An 18,765-nucleotide genomic window follows, 5' to 3' on the forward strand; every position below is an offset into this window, starting at 1 on the left:
CCTGCGGCCGCTCCTCCTATAAATGAGGCGGCAGAGCCCGGGCACCAAAATGTGCATCGCCCCCCCCCAGCCATCCCCGTTCCCCTCACCCCCCCCCATTTGTCCTCCGATGCTGGCTCTGGGACTCGTTCCCAGCTGGGAACCCCCCAGGGGTCCCCATCCCATGGGGGAGTCCGGCCGCGCCCCGGGGATGCCGACCAGCGGGGTGCCCCCCTCCGATCCGGGGGGAGGAGGTTCCCCTTCCCTGGGGCTGTGCCCAAAGCCTCAGCGCGGCGCCGTGTGTCTGTCCGGCCGTGTCCGTGTGTCTCGGAGCAGCTGCGAGGCTGTGGCTGGGTGCTCCCCGGGCTGCTGATGTGCTGCCGGCAGCCGTGGGTTTCCCCCCTCACCCAGCACAGGGAGCCGTGGGACAGGGCCAGGGCTGGGGAAGGGGCGGCTGGAAGTGCCGAGTTCAAGGGGAGTTTGGCTCTGACTTACACACGGGGGCTGTGTCCAGGAAAGCAACCCCTGTGTGATATGCCCCTATGACAGCAGTTGATTTGGGAGATTAGCACCTGAAAGCCAAGTCCTGCGGAACTGATTTTCACAAAACCTGGGGATCTGAGGTGCTCAGAGGAAGGGGTGGTTGCACTCTGTACAGCAGCCTTCGCTCATTTTTCAACCACAGACAATCTGTTGATACAATCATTGCACTCACACCCCCACAGACCCCAAATGAATCCTGAGAACTGCCCCAGCCTCCCCTTCACCTCTCCCTTCTTCGCCCACCGCCTCCAAACCAGTCCTGCTTTGCTGCAGAGATGAGAGAATTCGGCATTCAGCCACCAGAACCGTAAATCTTGGGAGAAAGGGGGAGAGGAGCGTGCTTGGCTCCCTCCTCCTGGCAAGCACAGGCGTGTTCCCTGCAGCACGGGCTTTGGCTCGGCTGCGCTCCTGCGAGCGGTCCCACTGCACGCATCGGCCAGCGAGAGGGAACTGGGAGCGCCCAGGGGAGGCGACTGGGGGAGGTGGGTCAGGGGCTGGAGAGGGGCCCCCAGCCTCACACCGTGCTCCAACCCCTGCTTTATCCCCACCACGATGCCACTGAGCCAAGCTCCAGCAGCACAGGCTCTGAACAGCGCAGAGGAAGGTTTGCCCGGCCTGCTTTTGAAGGATGAGATTTGCCCTTTCCACTGAAAAATTCCCCCCCATGTCCCCATGCTGCGTGATGCTGCTGCACGCCGGGCAGGGTGCTGCACGCGACGGCGGAGCCAAGGCCATCGGCGGCTGCGAGCCCCACAGGACTCCAACATCTGGAGCGCCATCGGGACATTCCTCACTAATGAGGCTATTTCGAGCCGCCCTGCTGCCGTGGGCTGGGCGCGGAGGCTGCTTGCAGAGCAGAAGGAGCCACCGTGCTTGGGGCTGCGCAAACACAGCGTGAGAAGGGGCTCGTCCCCAAGGACCGTGAGTTAGTCTGTTGTGAGACAGTCTGACAGTCTTCTGGTTTGGGTTTGTGGGTCTGAGATCTCGGCTCCTCTGCCTCCGGGTAAATTTTCTGACCCATCCCCCAAAAACGCAGCAAAAGAGGCACAATGGTGAAAAGCAGCTGGGGTTGCGCGCTGCACCCAAGCTCCTCCGTGAGTGTGGTAGAGCACGAGCAGCTCGGCCTCGGTTCTGAAAACAGTGCCAAAAGCACAGGACAAACAGCCGAAACTCGAGTCAGGGAAAAGAGCAGCCTAAGGGTAATGAAGCCAATTTTGGCTGTGAGTTGCAGATTAGAATCTGTGGAGGAAGCCCGGAGGGAAGAGCACATTGACCCAGTGCTCCTCAGACCTTGGAAAGGTGCATCATCCCAACGGAGCAGGGCTTCCAAAAAACACCACCTGAAGGCATGCTGTCACGGCAGCTCAGGCGGCTGAGGACCAGGCAGAGCTCACAGTGGGACACTGGAGGCAAAGCTCCTCTGCTCCTTCCTCGAGCCGAGGCACCAGCTGGCTGCTGTCAGGCGGGAGAGGTGGGAGGGATGACATTCACAAGGGAGCTCTTTGGGGTTTTGTTGGAGATGGCGTCACCTTCCAGCCCCGTGCAGGATGGGGAGCTGCACCGTGCTCCCCACCAAGGGGCCTGTCCTGCTCATCTGTACGAGTGTGGCTTGTGCTGGCTGCTGCCTAAATGAAAGCAGGAGCTGGAATCAATTTCAGAAATGTTTTGTGTACAAGCAAGACTTGCCACAGGCGGTGCTGGGAAAGATGTAAGGTTAAAGGATTGCGTAAACACTGGGTGAAAAATCTGAACCTTTGCCATGGGATCATTTAAAACCGTTACGATGCTTCAGCTTCAGTTTCTAGAATACAGCGACGAGAAGTTAGGAGAGCACTTGTGCTTCCTGTAACATTAAGAGGCTCAAATGCTGCTTTAGCAAGGCAGCAATGGGCTTTGAGGCTTGGCAGGGTTTAAGCCTCACTGAACTGTGTTTGTGGCATCACCTGAACCAGCACATCACAGGCTCTGCCACCAGCGGTCCAGCGTACTCGTACACCATCCCCTTCCTGCTCTTCGCCCCGGGCCAGGTGGACTAAACTGCTCCTAAACCAAGCCTTTCCAAATTACACCAAAAGACTAGATTTTTTCTGTATCTCCTCTCTTGTGGGTGAACACGTTTAACCCCAGGACTTTGCTCCATCATCACAATTTTAGGGAGTGGCTTCCTGTTCCCTGCCCTGTGATGAAGACCATGAACAATGGAAGATTCTGAATGCAAAGGTGAAGGGACAGAAATCTGCACTGCCGTCAGTGAGCCTGGGACTCATGCAGGGCTGGGATTAGGAAAACAATCCTGTTTTCAAACAACTGTGCAAGTGGGGCAATAAAGAGAGCAATAAGCACAGATGCATCATAATATGGACAATCACATAATGGAAGAGCTATTTGAAATGCCATTTCAAGGAGAAAAAAAAAAAAAGGAAGGAAATGGAAGGGAAGACACAGGCATTTCAATGTAGCAAGCTTCTAAAATAAGAGGTCTAATAGATTTTGGAGACATTTACTTACTCTTCCTGCCATTTGTTTTCCACCAAACCAAGAAGAATTTGTAAAATATTTCAGTCCTGTCAACTCTACATTCATGCCCCTGAAAAAATTCTATCCAACTTTCTCTTTCAGCTCCAAGCCAGTTGTCATCACTGATAGAGGCAGGCTGAAATCACTGGAGAAAGTCCCCATTGGCCTCAATGAAACCAAAATACACCCACTAGCTCCAAAAGCCAAAAAACCAACTGTGCTTCCCAGCTGGGACATGCCTGTGTGTCAGAACATACTCAGACACTTTGAGAAACTGTGATTTGTGCTCTCTGGCAGGCTGACAGCACGTAAAAGGATCTAACCTGCTGCGAGCTCCTGTATTGAACCTACATCTAAAGCAGTTTCAAGCCACCTTTTTGCCCAGGTTATTGAGTTTTGTCCTCTTGGCTTCAGCACTTCTGGGTTTGATCCCTTTTTCAGGGATTTCCATAGGACTGGCCACCAATGCTCTGAGCAGGCTGCTCCATGCCCTGCAGCTCCCTGCTGAGGGACCCAGCAGATGCCGAAAGTCTTCAGGGGCTCGAAGAACAACTGGAACGAGATCATGTGAAACAAATCCGTTGGGGGCTATTAAATTCAAGGACAGCACTGGCAGCTCAGGAAGTCCTTCAAATACTAATTGCTGGAAGCTGGGAAAGTCGGCTGGGAAAGTCTCACAGGCGCTTGCCTTCTTCTGGTCCTTTCATCTGAGCATCTCCCCTTGGCTCTGTCAGAGATTGAATTTGGGGCTCGTTGGACTTTGGTCTGAACCAGCACAGCCATGTCTTTGCTCCGACATTGCCCAAGTTTCTTTAAATGTTTAGCTCAAGTTTTCCCTCCCTCTCTCTCTATCTTTATTTTTTTTTTTCTTTTTTTTCATGATAATGATGAGTTGGGTTTTTTGGAATGCTGATGCTGTTTTGGGAGTTGTGTGGAGCATATCTACACTAGTTGTGCAATATACTGCTGGCATACTTTTTTGGCAAACTTTCCTTTCACCCAAATTCATATCAGACATTCACTGATTTTCCTTTTCTTTTCTTAGGCAGCTAAACTGCCCAGCTCTCTCTTTGAACAACATTTTGATAGACTGGCCTTGACTCATCACTGGGTCTGGGGCAGGCATGATGCTTAGCTTGCATGAAGCAATGTTGTCATGGTTTTATTCATTTATTTTCTGTGCTCCAGACAGCAAACAGTTTACAAATCCAGTTCTGCAGGGTTTATTGGGATGATGCAGGAGGGAGGGTGGGAATATGGCTGTGGGATACAAAGGAATTTACGCAAATCATCTTCCTCAGCAACTTGGCTGATAAGCAAGCAATAAAATGGTAATAAACAGCAATAAAAGTAGGCGCGCTGGTCTTCAGAATGAAGGCATTTAAAGAAAGGAAACATCAAATCAATGCTGAAAGGCAGCAGGGACAGACAGGAAGGATAGTACTATCTAAAAGTGAATTATGAGAGCAAATCATTTAATGGTACGACAGCAAAGGCACCTCACACATCAGATGCAGGAAGGCAGGGCAGTTATTTAACGCACCTGGTGCACATCAAAGAGAGAGGCTGCTGGGTCGCAGCCCCCAAAATAACCCTGCAGAGACTGAACTGAGAAGGTTCATCTGCTGAAGGGCTACAGATAATGGATGCTGAATGGGTGCAGGCGCAGCAGGGACCCACAAACCCCAGCAATGGGCTTTGAAGCTCCTGGGACGTGACCAGGGCTATGAGGGAGCTCCAGCACAAACACCACCATCTGCTTCTGTCCTCGTTCTTGGGGCCTCTGTTTGATATGTTTGATTTCCTTTCCACAGGAAAGGAAATGCCCCAAAGGGACATCTGTGCATGATCACTGTGCCAAGGGACTTCCCTCAGTGCTCCAAAAAGGCTGGACGAAAACCCTTTTCTCTGTCCACGCTGCCAAATGTGCCAGTGAAGAAACTCTTGGCTGGCAACCTTGCTGCTCATGGTGTTTAATGATCGTGACAGCTTCATGTCAGCACTTGGGAGAGATGTTTTATTTCCCATCTGCTGACATGGAGCCAACAAGGGCCCCGTGGCTCCTTGCTCCCCATTGGCCCCAACGCCTGTCCCTAGGGACACAGGCGGCCTCAAGGCTGAGGGTGGAACAGAAGCCTTCATTTCTGCCCGAAGAAATTGGGCTGGTGTTTTTTAGAAGGGGATGAGGAGTTGGGAGGAGGTTGAATGGTTTCCTGCAGTTTGAAGCATTTATGGCCTCTGTTATGCCTTATTTCAGCTTCTCCCATCCGAAGCCCCCTGCACGTCTCCAGCAGGTATGGTGAGAGTCAAATAGGGCAGTGCACGGGCATGGCCCGCTCCTGCAGACAATTATTTGGGAGGGCGAACAGACTGAAATGAGACACAACTCTAAAGCTGGAGTAAATGGAATGATAAGCAAACTCTTCCAAAAATTTTCCTTTAAGAAAATAATAAAAAAAAAAAATCAGGCACAGATGCAATTAACATCACCCAGCTGTGCCTCCTGATCCCCTTTGGGTTTTATGGGGTCTAAGGTGCAGAACTTGGGATTTTGGTGTCTCCACCAACAAACCAAACCCAAGAGTTTACATTAAGAACCAACTCATACAACAAAACTAAAACCACTGCATTTTCATCAATTAGCAGGTCAAAGACACTTCCTTGTTTTACTTTTTCCTTTTTTTACTTCCCCATGCTGTCATATTAGAAGACACTTAGATTTTTTAAAAGAAAGAGAATTATCGTCAGAAACCAGCTTGAAATGCAAGTCTTCCTGTTTATGAGTGGAAGATACTGCAGCGCTTCTCAGGATAGCTTGTGTTTCTGCCGCACTGTTAAAAATACATTATGGATGTCAACACCTAATTACTCTGACAACTGCCGTTACTTCCCCTTGTGCTTTTTCCACAGACAGACTCAAAAGGAGGAAGACCGGACAGTTTTTTTTTCTCTTAAAATCATTGACTGAAAGGGAAGGGTGAATCCCTTGGGGGGGAAGGTGGGGGGAGGTTGCTCCTGGTGCACATGGGATATTTTCATCTACCGATGCTCTGAATAAGCAGTGGAAGGAGAAAAAAGAACAGCAGACGGTGTAAGACACAAAGTGAGCGTTTAATTCCTACTCAGGGCTTCCATCGGGAAGTCTGACCGTGGATATTCAAGGTATCCTAGCAGAACTGAGAAGACATCCCACAACAGGCAGGGGGAGCGGGGCTGAGCCCAGCCTAGACGTACCCCACCAGCCGCGCCGTGCAGGGGAAGCTCTTGCGCATCCCCATGCACTTCTCCTGGTCAATGAAGAGAGAGTTGGCTTTGACAGCCAGGTCGTGCTCCAGGACTGCCTTGGACCGGACCAACGTCTGCAGCGTGTCCTCGGCATCCCTCAGGCGCTGCTGCAGGCTCTGGATCGTCTCATCGAGTTCGTGGACCTCATTGACGAGGCTGGGGAACAGCAAGAAACCTCATGAGCATGGAGGCAGAAGGATTTCCCCCTTCGGTGAGGTCAGGTTAACTCGACCCTGTTTTCTGGCAGCCGTGCATGAAAGCTGAGGGCTGGGCTGCTCCTCCGTGTGAAAGCCGAGGGCAGGAGGCTGCACCAGGGCAGGGAGCCCCAGTGGTTTCCTGTTCCCCTTCGGGTTTGCGGCTTTGTCTGTTCACCCTCCTGGATTTCCCTGGGCAAGGGTCCTCCCCACACCCAAAGACACACAGCCAGCAGCAGAGGAGAGTTGTGAGAGGCTAAAAGTGAATGTGAAACTAGTGGAAGACAGAAAAAAAAAAAAAAAAGGAAAAAACCAATAGCAAGTGAGATGTTAAAGAGGGTCAAGAGCTGAGTGTTCTGAGAAAGCTTAAAATTGCTTTTCAAAGATTTCCCTTTGGATCAGGCCAAGGGGCGGCCCAGGCAGGGAGCTCAGCCCCCTCCTTGCTGCATGGGGGTGGCTGCTCGGGACACCCTTGGGTGCCCGGTTTCTCCTCCAGGCAGAGACAGCATCGGGGTGATGCTAATGAGAGGAGAGCAGAGGTGGCATCAGGATGGGTAAGACACGAAGTAGGAAGTGGCTGAGCTCTCCCCAGGATTTCTTCCTTTCTCTGAGAAAGGGGAAGACCCCTCCAGATTCACAAACCCACCAGCTCCCACCCAGTAAACTGGCCAGCTTAGGTTTGTTTTTCCTTCTGTGCCTACAGCAGCAGCAAGGTCACCGCCAGGGGCCAGGGAGACAATTCCCTTATCTGTGAAACATCCTCGCTTCTGCCTCTTGGGGAAGCTGCTGGTTTTGGCCTGCCTTCCTCCCAGAGTGCTTGGTAACCTTGGAAGGCTGAAGGGAGAAGGAGGAGGAGGAGGCACGGAAGGAAGCCCTGGCCAAGCCTCTCCTGCTGACGGGGCAGATAAGACCTTGAAGGAATGCCAAGAAGCAGTTGCGCAGCCTGCCCCAGTCTTCCAGGAGCCTCCCGCGATCCTGCACTCGAGAGTTTTTGTTTTCCACTGTCCCCAGGGCAGGTGAGGACAGTCCTTGCTGCTACCTGCTTCTCCCTGTGTTGCACCTTTCTTACTGTTACCCCAGGGGAAGGAGCTGAGTGCTCTCAGGGTGATGCCATGGGGGAGCAAGAGGCTTATCCTTCCAAACAGGGCACATCCAACCATGGGGAGGAGGACATTGATCCAAGTGGGATCAATTCAGACCAATTCAGCCCCTCATGGGGTAGCATCAGGCTGTACCTGGCCATGGTGTGGCCATGGCACAAGAGCCTTCTCTGTGGGTGCAAAGCTCTCCCAGCACCAGGGATGCTTGCTCAGTGCTTTCTACTATATGCATTTAAACAAGGACTATATAGAAAAAAATAGACCCCAGTCAGTTTTGTCACCCAGTGATGCTCCTGAGGGCCACCACTGGTGACTCCTCATGGGTGCTGCCAGCCCCACGCTCCGGCCTTACCGCAGCTGGGCGCTGTCCCGGCACAGCTCCACGTGGGGCCTCCGCGTGCGCTCGTCCAGCCGGGTCTGAGCGACTTTTAGCGGAGGCACTTTGTCCCTAATGGCTTTTCGGATGGCTTCGATGCTCATCTCGATCTGGAAGATTTCCTGCAGTGTCTGGCATGAAAAAGAAACAGGTGCATAAATTCAAAAGTGCATTCTCAAATAACAGCATCGTTTCCCATTTCCCTGGACCTGGGCCAGGTCTGCAAGGAGGTTTTTGCTTGGGAGACACCACTGAGAAGAGATCATTTTACACCAGAAGGGAAGGGCTGAGGGCACCTTGGCCAGGTGGGTCTGAATCTTGCTCTTGGCGTCGGCTGTCTCGGCGATGCGGTTGGTGAAGGCGACGTTCGCGCTGTTGAACTGATTCCACATCTCGTTGGCGGTTACCACCAGCAGGTTCTCGATCTCATCCCGCAGCTTGGCAGAGGCCGCCCGCTCGCTCTGGGAGCGCAGGATGTTGTCGTCTGTAAACTTGGCCCAGGAATCCGGCACCGAGATGCTGCGGGGGGAAAGGGGAGGCCCCCGGTGGCCCCATGCTGCTGGAGCTGCCCATGGGCAGGCACCAGATTGGGTTAAACACAGCCTCCCAGGGATCCGTGCTCTTTGACCACATGAAAATTAAACATCTGGACGCCATTCATCCCATAAAGGTTATCAAATACTGACATGTCCACGACAACTCTGCAATAATTAGGAAGGCTCACACAAACAGTAGATTCCCATAGAAAAAATGAGATTTTAATCAGCCCTCGTATTTACATGTTAATGGCATTAAAGTGCCAAGTGATTCACAGCTCTGTGACAACACACAGACTGCACTGACTCATTTTGCTCGTAACTTATCTCAATTTCATACAAAACTGAATGAGCATTAGATAATACTCGATTCCCTGTCTGTGCACTCGGGATGGAGTTCACGCCTGTGCAGCAGTCCAGAACAAGGTCAACAAAAGCCTCAAATACCACATAAGCTCCATTTAAAACATGCTGATCCTCTGCACATTTTACCCCCTCTGAATTTCAGCATCAATCCTTTGCAATTCATTTGCCTGTCTAAATATGTCTGAGCTCTGTTGTGAAGTATTATTCAAGCACCAGAAAAAAACGAATCAATCCATGTGTGTCCCCCCCCAACAACTGCATGTGTCTGTGTGCACAGCAGATTTATCCCCCGAGCCCTTTGCCACTCGCAGCATATCTCTGCGAGTGCTGCTTTAGGTCATCGTTCATTTATTGCAGAGCCAAAGCTGAATTCCTGGCACCCAAAAGCATCTGAACTCTGTCCCAGGACCATGCTCTCTACTCCTTTATCTTCTGTGCCACCTGGGCTCCCTGCCAGCCCCTCTGCCAGCAGGGGTGAGCCCCCAGACTTTATGTCAGTGAAGAGCACCTGGGAAGCAGCGACACAGCCTTGGACATGTGCACGGACCTAACGAGGTGCGTCGCCGTGCTGAGCTGAATTCGTTTTCAGGCTGATCTCTGCACCCTGATCTAATGTTTAATTAGGTGGGACGCATTTCATTCTGCTTTTTCTCTCTAAACCTTGTTCTTTGAGCCACCCAGTACAGAGGGCTGGGCTGGATATGGCACACTGAGGCACAGGGGATGGGGACAGCCGGCGCTGTGCCAGAACAGCCAGTGCCGTGCCAGGACAGCCATCGCTGTGCCAGGACAGCCACCACCACACCAGGAGTGCCATCACCGTGCCAGGACAGCCACTACCACCCCAGGAGTGCCACCACACCCCTGGGACCCACAGCCCGGCACCAGAGTGCACTCACGTGGCATCGACCCGCTCCACCCCGCGGTGGTAGCTGATGCCATCGGAGGTGTTCCTCAGGTGGTGGCACTTGTCGTCGATGCGGTAGGCTGTCTGCTTGTTGGCCAGGTCCCTCTCCACCTCGTGCTGGGCCGCCCTGTTGGACCTTTGGCAAGGAAAGAGCAGCCGTCAGTGTCCCGCGTGGCTCAGGGCTTTCCCCTGGGACTGCGGGCTCCCACAAGCATCGCCACTTGTTTGTATGGGGCTGACAGAGGGGGTCGCATCTACAGGATGGGGTAAGGGTGGGGGTCTGCTGGGGGTTCACATTACAGCTGCAAAGTCACTTCAGCCCTGCCGCACGAGCTGGGAGCTGCCCCTTACGCGAGCTGGGCTTTCGCCCTGTCCAGGAAGCGCTGCATCCTCTCCTGGCACGACCTGATGACGTCCACCTCCTGGGCAGAGACAAAGCACAACAACGTCAGTGTCCACACTCGTTGGTCCTGGTCACACTCATCCCCTCGGGCCTCTCCAGCCCTGGTGTAGTGACCAGGAAGGGGACAGGACAGTGCCATGGCCACAGCCGCAGCCTTTGCCCTGACTTTCGGGGGGTGGCCAAGCATTTTCTCGTCTTGATTTCCACTCCAAGCGGTGCTTAGTGCCGCACTGTGGCAGCAAGGCCAGATCCTGACCTGGTCTGACTGCTCATAGCAGTTACCTGGATGAGCTACACAACCATCCCCAATCAGCACCTGCCCTTTTTGCTCCCGGAATGTTTTCTACCCCAGGAGAGATCCCACACAAATGGGACAAGGAGATGGATTTTCCTTCAATGCGAATTCCCAGCCACTTCTAAGAACGAGGCTGGAGGAAGGCATGTGCTGCTCACCACTCTCCTGACCTCAGCACACCTCCGTCATGTTTGTGCAGCTCCAGATCCTGGAGGCAGTGATCGGGAGGCTCCAAAACAGGTAATTTTTAAGTTCTCCTGTTTGTAACAACCAGCTGAAAAGTACGGCCTAAATGTGTCCTCAACACTTGAAATCCAAACAGCCATTATAAAGATACCAACTCTGATTATTTTCCTAAAATCTCATGACCTTTAAACCAATTTGCTAATTTTTAGGGCCTGACTCATAAGAAAAAATCTTCTAACAGAGCAGTGGCTTCACAGTCCCAGGGGCTGCCGTTTCCTTCCCAGCTTCACGAGGCCCTCGCAGTGATTGTGCTTTGCTGTGCCCTGGGTTAGGATCCCATCTTCTGTGCCAACTCTCATCTTGTTTGCTTTTATTCATAATTTAAAGCAGACTATATAAAGGCAGGCAGGAGTGCACGTTTTTATGGTTTCTATAAAATGTACTGCTTAAGTACACAGAGCGGCAGTCCTGCTGCAGCCGTGCTGCTCTGAGCAAAGCAAAGATGGGGGTAGATGTAATATTTTTATTAGACTGGCGAGTACAGCTGGGAAAAGCAGAGAAGCCGTCGGCCACACACTGCCTCCCTCTATCTGTACGTGCATATCTGTGTGTGCTGAGATGCATGTAGGTGCTGTCCGGGCAGGGCTCTGGGGTGCAGGACACGGGGCAAGAAGACGGGGACAGAAACTGCTTGAAGGGGGACCAGGACCTCTGCATACTGCACAACGACACAGCTGCTTTCCAGTAAGTTAGGGAAAGTCTTACCCCAAAATGTGGGCGTGCTGTTGATGGACACACTATCCCTTGGCCCAGGGACTGAGGGGTTTAGTGCCCAAGAGCCAGCTATGGGACAGGTAGGGCAGTTTAGGCAGAAGGAGCTCTAGCACATGCTCTGTGCTGCCAGACTCACTGTGAAGAGCTCTTTCTCCACGTTGTCGTGCACCAGGTCGATGCCCATCCTCTTCTCCCGGTGGAGCAAGCACTCCTGAGCGACCTGTTGGGGACATGCCAAGCTGCAGAGACAGGGTCCCCACCTCCAGTAACATAAGAGAAAAGAAAATGGAGGTGGGCACAGCGAGGAAAAACGTGTCCAGGACAGGGTTTAGCTGGCAATGAGCAGCTGAGCTGCAACATCAGCATTACATTGTACGAGGAGTGCACGTGGCCCTGGTGCACCCGCAGCTGTGCACGGGGACCCGGGTCTGGCTGGAAGCTGACCTCACCCGAGCCACGTAGCACAACATGGGCTTTCCTATCCCAACCCAAGATGTTGGATATACTGCTAATAAAAATATTTGGTTAAGCAAATAGTGTTCTGATGTGCTCAGCATGCACTGATCGGGGATGCAGCAGATGGCGAGGGGCTTGTTTACTGCTGACTTAACTAACGGTCCCTTAATAAAAACTTTCTAGACATTACGGGGCTCCAATGAAACTTAATTAGACGTTTGAATGGCTGCAGATGTCTCAGCAGCAGTCTGCAGTGTGCAGCCTGCTGGGCACAGCGCTCACCTGGAGCGGAGCCTCGGTCTCTGCCAGGGCTCTTTCCAGCCGCCTCTTCATGTCTGAGAGTGCGTTGGTCTCCCCGATCATCTCATCCAGCTCATGGCAGAGCTCCGACTTCCAAAAGTCGATGTCATTGACACGCTCTCCCAGGTTTTTGGTGCTCTCCGTCTGCGTTTTCTTCGTCTGCTGGTACTTGTCCTGAATCAGGCGGGAGGTGTCGACCCTGAGGTTCTCCGAGTTGTGCCGGGACGTCTCCGACTCCCTGTAGTTGGTGAGGTTGGAGCGGTACCAGTCATCGGGGGTGTACCGGGTGAAAAGGGACGTCCTGTTGGAAACGAACGGCAGCGTCTTGCTGGGGGTGAGCCCCTGGGCGCTTCCAGAAAAGGGAGCCAAAGTGGGATTGATGGCAGCCGTCCTATAGTAGGCGCTGGGTGCCCAGGGAAGGCTGAAGCTCTGAGGCAAGGGGTAGTAAGGAAAACGGTTCTTGTAGCTCGAAGCCATGGTGCTGATGGCAGGCAGAAAGTTGGTGGGGGTCGACCTCGGGTGGGCATGAGTCGCCGTCAAGGGCGAGCCGACGAGCTCCATGCTTGGTCGCTGCTCTTAGGGCAGGGGTCCTGCAGGGGGAGGAGGCAGGAGTCGCACTCAGCAAGCATTTCTTGTAGCAACACAAGCGATGTACAACACCAAGAGCAAGCACGCAGCACCCACACAGCACCCAAACGGGCTTAGAGCTCTCGAGAGCAAATCCCTCCTGACAGCATCCCGAGCACTTGTATATACAAGGATTTGGCTTTGTTGTTAGTATCTGGTGTCAGGTCTTGAAAAGCAGAGAGAAACAAATCATCGCTGCTGAGGAGAATGACAGATATTATGCCTTCATTTTCCTTAAATCTGTCATTCCAATGAAAGTGTAGTTGCTGATTCTCTGCTGTTCATTTGTTTCTTTTGGCCGGCATATCTGCTGATCTTACAGTGCTCCAGATGTGATTTTCCCTTTAAAAGTTCCATTACCGGCCCTGATAGCTGTGTCCCTTTGGGGCTGCTACCAACCCAGCGTGATTTGTGGGTGAGGGGCTCTGTCCTCACTGCACCCTCACTTGCACTAAAAGCTCAAGCGAGGAGCCTGCAGGCAGGCTGAGCTGTGCAGAACTACACTCAAATTCAAAAAAACTCCCACCAATTTTACTTAAAAAAAAAGGCATCTCTCTTGACTTGCAAAGGAAGAAAAATGTCTGTGTTGCAGCCAATGTCAAATAAATGCACTTGGAAAGGAGAAATCATCCCACAGTCTTTCGGGGGCAGCTTGTAAACGCCAGCAACCCAAGGCAGTAACCCAGAGCAAAACAGCCCAGGCAGACTGGCACCACTGGATGCCCTCACAGGTGGGGGATGCTCCTCAGCCAGGTGAGGTCAGAAATACAAGTCAGAGGGCCAGGTAAAGTACCCAGAGCACCTAACCCAAGGACACGTGCTCAGGAGGGTTTCTTGTGCTTGATACAGAGCTCTTGTATGGTTGCAAGTGTCACCCACAGGCAGAATAAGTCACCACGGCCATCATAGCCTGCTGCCGTGGTACATGGACATGTCCTGCCCCAAACACCATCCCATCCATATCCCACCCAGCCTGGCCAGAGCCCTGCTGAAAGGCTGGGACACCAGCGTGCCACAAGGCCCGTGGATGGCAGGGGTTTTGACACGAGGCATTGCTAAATCCCGTTTGCTACTGCATGCAGTCAACATTATCCCTTTAAAAATAGGCCATTTGCATGCAGTGAACTGGCTGTTATTCTCGAACAAAGTGTCCACACAAGCAATCACATGACGAGCTTTAATTGCTCCTCTTGGGCTACCCTGATCAATTTGCATGAGTAGGCAAGCTGAGAGAGGCCGGCCTGTTTTCGAACTTATAAAACCCTTGGGGAAAAGTGGGGTTTTTGCTTCTAGTCAGCTCTGCAACAAAGAGCACCTCTACAAAAGGCAGGACCAACAACCGCTCACGGCTTCCTACCAAAATGCTTAAAAGAGGATGGATGGGCGAGGGAGAGATGAGCAGGTCCTGTGCCCTGGTGGCACCGCCAGGCTGCTGGCAGCGGGTGACACTCGCTGTGTCTCCGGTACCCGCAATGGTTTGATACATCCATGTGAGCGCTGATCAAAATGCAGCTATTAAATAAATGCATGGCACATACAGGAGAATAACAGGTCCTGCAGCTAGGGTAAGTCAGAGGAAAATAGGGATGAGTCAGAGGGGAAACGTGCCCAGCCTGCAGCTGGGAAATCATTGAACTTTGCGGATGGTATTTTCAAGCTGTGCCCGATTTTGGCCTCTCTCGCCTGGCTGCCCCAGTACCTGAGTCCAGGGCAGCAGAGCTGTGGGCACCGAGCCTCGGCCCCGGGGTCTGACCTGGCCCAAGCAGCGCTGGGACAGGCAGCGGGAAACTCACACCCTCGGGTTTAACAAAAATATATTTGCAAACACGAAGCCAGTCTGGCAGAACCGAGGACGAAATGTCTGTGCTCGGGTCCAACAAAAACCTCTGTGCGTGCCGGTTCCCACAAAGCCGTCCCTTCAGCCCTTTTGTCCCTGCTGGGCTTCACCCAGCTCAGTGCTACTTTTTGTACCTGAGAAACAGCTTTCAGAGAGGAGACAACTTCCCTGGCTCCCACCCCGTACGTAAATTATTCCCTTTCAGATCCTGATATATGTATCTTTAGAAAAGGAGAAAAAAGCCCTTGGGAATGGATTGGGGTTGTATTTCCCTGCATTTCCAGCTGAAATAAATGTTCCTGCCTACCCCTTGGGATAAACCGCCCTCAGGTGACACTTTCTGCCCCCCCTGAACACAGATGCTCTGGAGCCCCCCACCACCTGAGCACATGCTTTGGGGTATAAGAGGTATCACCCCAATGATAACTGGAGGGGATTAGGAAAAATATCTACTTCTAACACCCCCATAACTCCCAGCTTACCTCTGCTGCCTGGGTGGGTGCTCAGGGGGTGCCTGGGGGCTGCCCCTCACCACCGTGCTGTCAGGCTGGGTGGCAGCAGCGCTGGGTGCTGCATCATCCCCAGCACCCGGCTGCCAGGGACACAGGACCTGGGGGGGGACGTTGCTACGGGCGCTGGGTGCTCAGTGACCGGATTCTGCCTGGGCAACCTCCTGCAGCTGCTATGGCAACCTGGGGATGCTGTTGGGCAATGCAGCGTTCTCAGCGGGCATCCTAGTGCCTGCCCTGGGCAACCTACTACCCCCACTGGGCAACTCAGTGCAGCCCCTGGGCTACTCAGTGCAGCACCTGGGCAACTCAGTGATGGCTCTAGGCTACTTGCTGCTGGCCCTGGGCTACTTGCTGCTGGCCCTGAGCAATCCAGTGCAGCTGTTGGGCAACCCAGTGCCCTAAATGCACCACCCAGTGCAGCCTCTGGGCTATGCAGTGACTGTGCTGGGCGACTTGATCCCACCCCTGGGCAACCCTGTGCTGGCCTCGGACATCCTAGTGTTAGGGCTGGTGCTCCTGGGCCAGCCCTACATCACACTTTACCCAGGGGAAACATTTGCTTTGGCTTCATTTTATCCCTTTAGACTAACTGTCAGCAACGCGGATGGTAAATCAAATATTCAGGCTGATGTTTGTCCTTTCGTATTCCATTGTCAGCTTCTTCTCATTTTCCCACCTATTGCAGTTGCTGCCTGAGACGGTACCAAAATGCTTTACAGCCTCTCGTGAGCAGAAATCCAGAAATCCTTGCCTCTTTGCCAAAGATCCGACAGAAAAAATAATTCAGTCCAACTGCTTCGCGTATACAAAGCTCAGCATGCTTTGATTTCACTTTAAACACTCATCTTGCTTTAGCCGGGTGAAGAATCAACTTAATCAAACTGAAATAAAAGGCTCAGCACACAAGCTGCTTTTCTGCAGCTCAGCCAGATCTTTCCAGCAGCCGATGGGCAGCCTCTGCCCCTCGGCAGGACCCAGCCCAGATCCGTGCCCCCCGCATCCATCCCCGCCTGCACGCCCTGCTCCAGCTGATCTGGTTCAGGTGAAAAACTGCATGATGAGGGATGCCACTAGTGGTTGTAGGTCACCACACTGCTGCAGAGGCGTTGGCTGGAATTAAGCAGTAATATTTAGATGGCGTTGTAAATGGCCCACCGGTAAAGCATTTAGGGAAGGGACTTTCTAGGGATGCATCGGTGGCAGCAGACAGGGACATGAGCACTCTGCTGCAGGGGGACAGAGGGGACAGCAGAGTGGGTGAAACTTCGGTCCCATCACAGCATCTGCAGTGGATTTTCAAGTGCTTATGATGTGCCTAAAAGCTACAAAGGTGAGGCTTCAGTGAAACTGCCAAATTCACAAGCTGAGTGACTCCAAAGCAAGAAGTTACCAACTGCACCCAGTACGTGAACCCGATACCCCTCATGCTCCAGTAACCACGCTGATTTAAGTGGACAGTTCACATCACCTCCACTCATTCCAGCAATTAAACCCAGTCTCTTAATTACAACTACGACTTTGACAACAGCAAATTCACTAAAATCACAGACCTCCCACTCCCAGTTCCAGTGGGACATCCCCAGACTTGCTGGACGTGTGAGAACACCACTCGTCCCAAAGCCTTGACCATTTTAGCCCAGAGCCAAAAAAGAAACAAGCGTGGAAGCGTGAGGCTGATGTGACGCACTGGTGCCAGCCCAGGTTCGCCTGCTTGGCTAAACTGGAATTACAAGGGATACATTTAGATACCTAAGTACAAAATCTACTGCCAAAAGCTGTCAATCTTGCTGTCACAGCTCTGCGTTCTCACTGCCTATTAATACATCTGGGATCGTAAGCTGCCTTTCTGAAAATACCCAGATCCGGATTCTTTACAGCATCTGTCAAAGAGCCCACAGAACATTGCCCCATCACAGAGCTTTATTCTGCTTTTGAGTGTTCCTCTCTCTCCTTGTATCTGCCTGAAAGGGATCTATTGTCTGTGCAATAGCAGAACACTTTTCAAAAGACACATCAATTCATGAAGAACTGAAAAAAAATTAAACCACGTGTGGTGTGTCCTGTGCTGTCATACCGCAGGGCAGGGATGTTCACAGGCAGCACATGCTCACCCTGGCCCAGGGCTACTTTAGGATTCCAACAGCTTTCAAGATTTTATCTATTTGTGAAAGCAAGGCTGGCTTCTAGGGACGAGCTGCACCCATGGGTCCTGCTCTTGGCTCCATCTGGCTGGGAAATGCATGAGACTTTCCAGGGTTTTGCTGGAACCTGTTCCAGTGAAAACTGTGATTGAACATAAAAGATGAAGGGCCAAGGACTCTCCAGGCAAGTCCTGAGATGCCTTGGTCTCTACACATGGCCAGTGAAAAAATATGTTTATGGCCACTGCCAAGCCTCTTGCTGCTGTGCTGGAGGCTGGGAGCAGCAGGAGGAGGGCTGCAGGGTTGGACACCAAATCTGGAGGGAATGAAGGGGAGGATGAGCAGCTTGGCAAGGAGAAAGAGGTGACTTTGGGCACGTGAAGCCACTGGAGATCATGTAGGGCTCAACCCCTTTCCTCTGCCAACAGTCCTGTGAAGAGCTCAGGACCTTCCCCCATGGCTGGAGAAGCCCAAGCACCTCTGCTGGCCCCTCCAAAGCCCCATGCAGCACCTCAAGTACCACCATTCTGCTGGTGGGACCTGTCAGAAACCCCAGCTCCTGGACCTGCTGGCAGTACCTCTCTGCGCTCTGCAGGTAGACAGGTAATGCCAAATTCAGATCCGTGGTTAATCCCAGCTCCTTTGAGTCACTTCTTTGGTTTCCTTAAACAGCTACAAAAATGCATCCCCAACAGGACCAGACTCCCCTCCCTTGCTCTGGTTTAACATGGGATGAACTCTACATCGTCAGCGAGCCTGTTAATGCTGCAATGCAGGTGGGCCCATCTGCATGCTACCAACTTTACAAAGGCTTGAGAAAATATCTTGTGTGTATTGCAGCCCCATCCTGCACCCAGTTCCAACACAGGAGCTGTTCATAGAAAAACTGATGAAAACATGCGTTGTGAGACTTTTTCTTTCTCTGAGGTGGAAGCGTGCTGTAGACACCTTGATGCTTTGAAAGAGATGTGAGCAATACACCAAATAGTTTGCAGAAATCAGTGGCAATTATCTGAGAGAATCGTTTTTATCTATGGGCTTCATGGGAATTTTTTCACGTAAGAGGTGGTTAGTGATTGTTTTCCCAGAACCTGCCTTTTCTGCCAAAGTTCCCCTCTCCTTTTCCACCCTGGCTTTCAGCTTAGCAAAACCCTGATTTTCCTACCAATAAACCCAAGGGATACATTCGTGCCAACTGCTAGTGAGCAAGGGCAGGCTGCAGAGAGGGGGCAAAACAAAACCTCAGACCTCTGCCCTGTCCTACCAATTGCTCTCTGGTCATCCTGGAGCTAGAGCGCCCGTTCCCACCTCCTCCCACCCTCGTCCTGATGGGGTGAGCAGTCCCACTTCAGCCCTGCCCCAAAGCAGAAGGTTCAGCCTCCTCTACTGGAAGACAAGTCACCAAATTGGCACAGGCCCCAAAGAAACAAT

At 52.3% G+C, this 18,765-nt stretch overlaps 1 protein-coding gene across 4 annotated transcripts in view; it reads right to left on the reverse strand.

Annotated features, from left to right (window-relative positions):
* Window positions 1-6,131: 6,131 nt before the first annotated feature.
* The window catches only part of TEKT3 (tektin 3), a 72,415-nt gene continuing 59,781 nt past the window's right edge, over window positions 6,132-18,765 (reverse strand). For 3 of the 4 annotated variants that reach the window (XM_072025611.1, XM_021276523.4, XM_021276524.4), the window contains 7 exons: window positions 12,200-12,807; window positions 11,598-11,681; window positions 10,155-10,225; window positions 9,796-9,939; window positions 8,291-8,513; window positions 7,971-8,125; window positions 6,132-6,480 (listed from right to left, as the gene is read on the reverse strand). In XM_072025611.1, coding sequence (XP_071881712.1) covers window positions 6,264-6,480; window positions 7,971-8,125; window positions 8,291-8,513; window positions 9,796-9,939; window positions 10,155-10,225; window positions 11,598-11,681; window positions 12,200-12,778 — 1,473 coding nt within the window. In that variant the 5' untranslated portion in view covers window positions 12,779-12,807 and the 3' untranslated portion in view covers window positions 6,132-6,263. Of the gene's footprint in view, window positions 6,481-7,970; window positions 8,126-8,290; window positions 8,514-9,795; window positions 9,940-10,154; window positions 10,226-11,597; window positions 11,682-12,199; window positions 12,808-15,163; window positions 15,342-18,765 lie in introns of those variants that run through there. The other variant, XM_072025610.1, reaches the window with a different exon arrangement.

Source organism: Anas platyrhynchos, chromosome 19 (assembly GCF_047663525.1).
Source record: "Anas platyrhynchos isolate ZD024472 breed Pekin duck chromosome 19, IASCAAS_PekinDuck_T2T, whole genome shotgun sequence".
Classification (NCBI taxonomy): domain Eukaryota; kingdom Metazoa; phylum Chordata; class Aves; order Anseriformes; family Anatidae; genus Anas; species Anas platyrhynchos.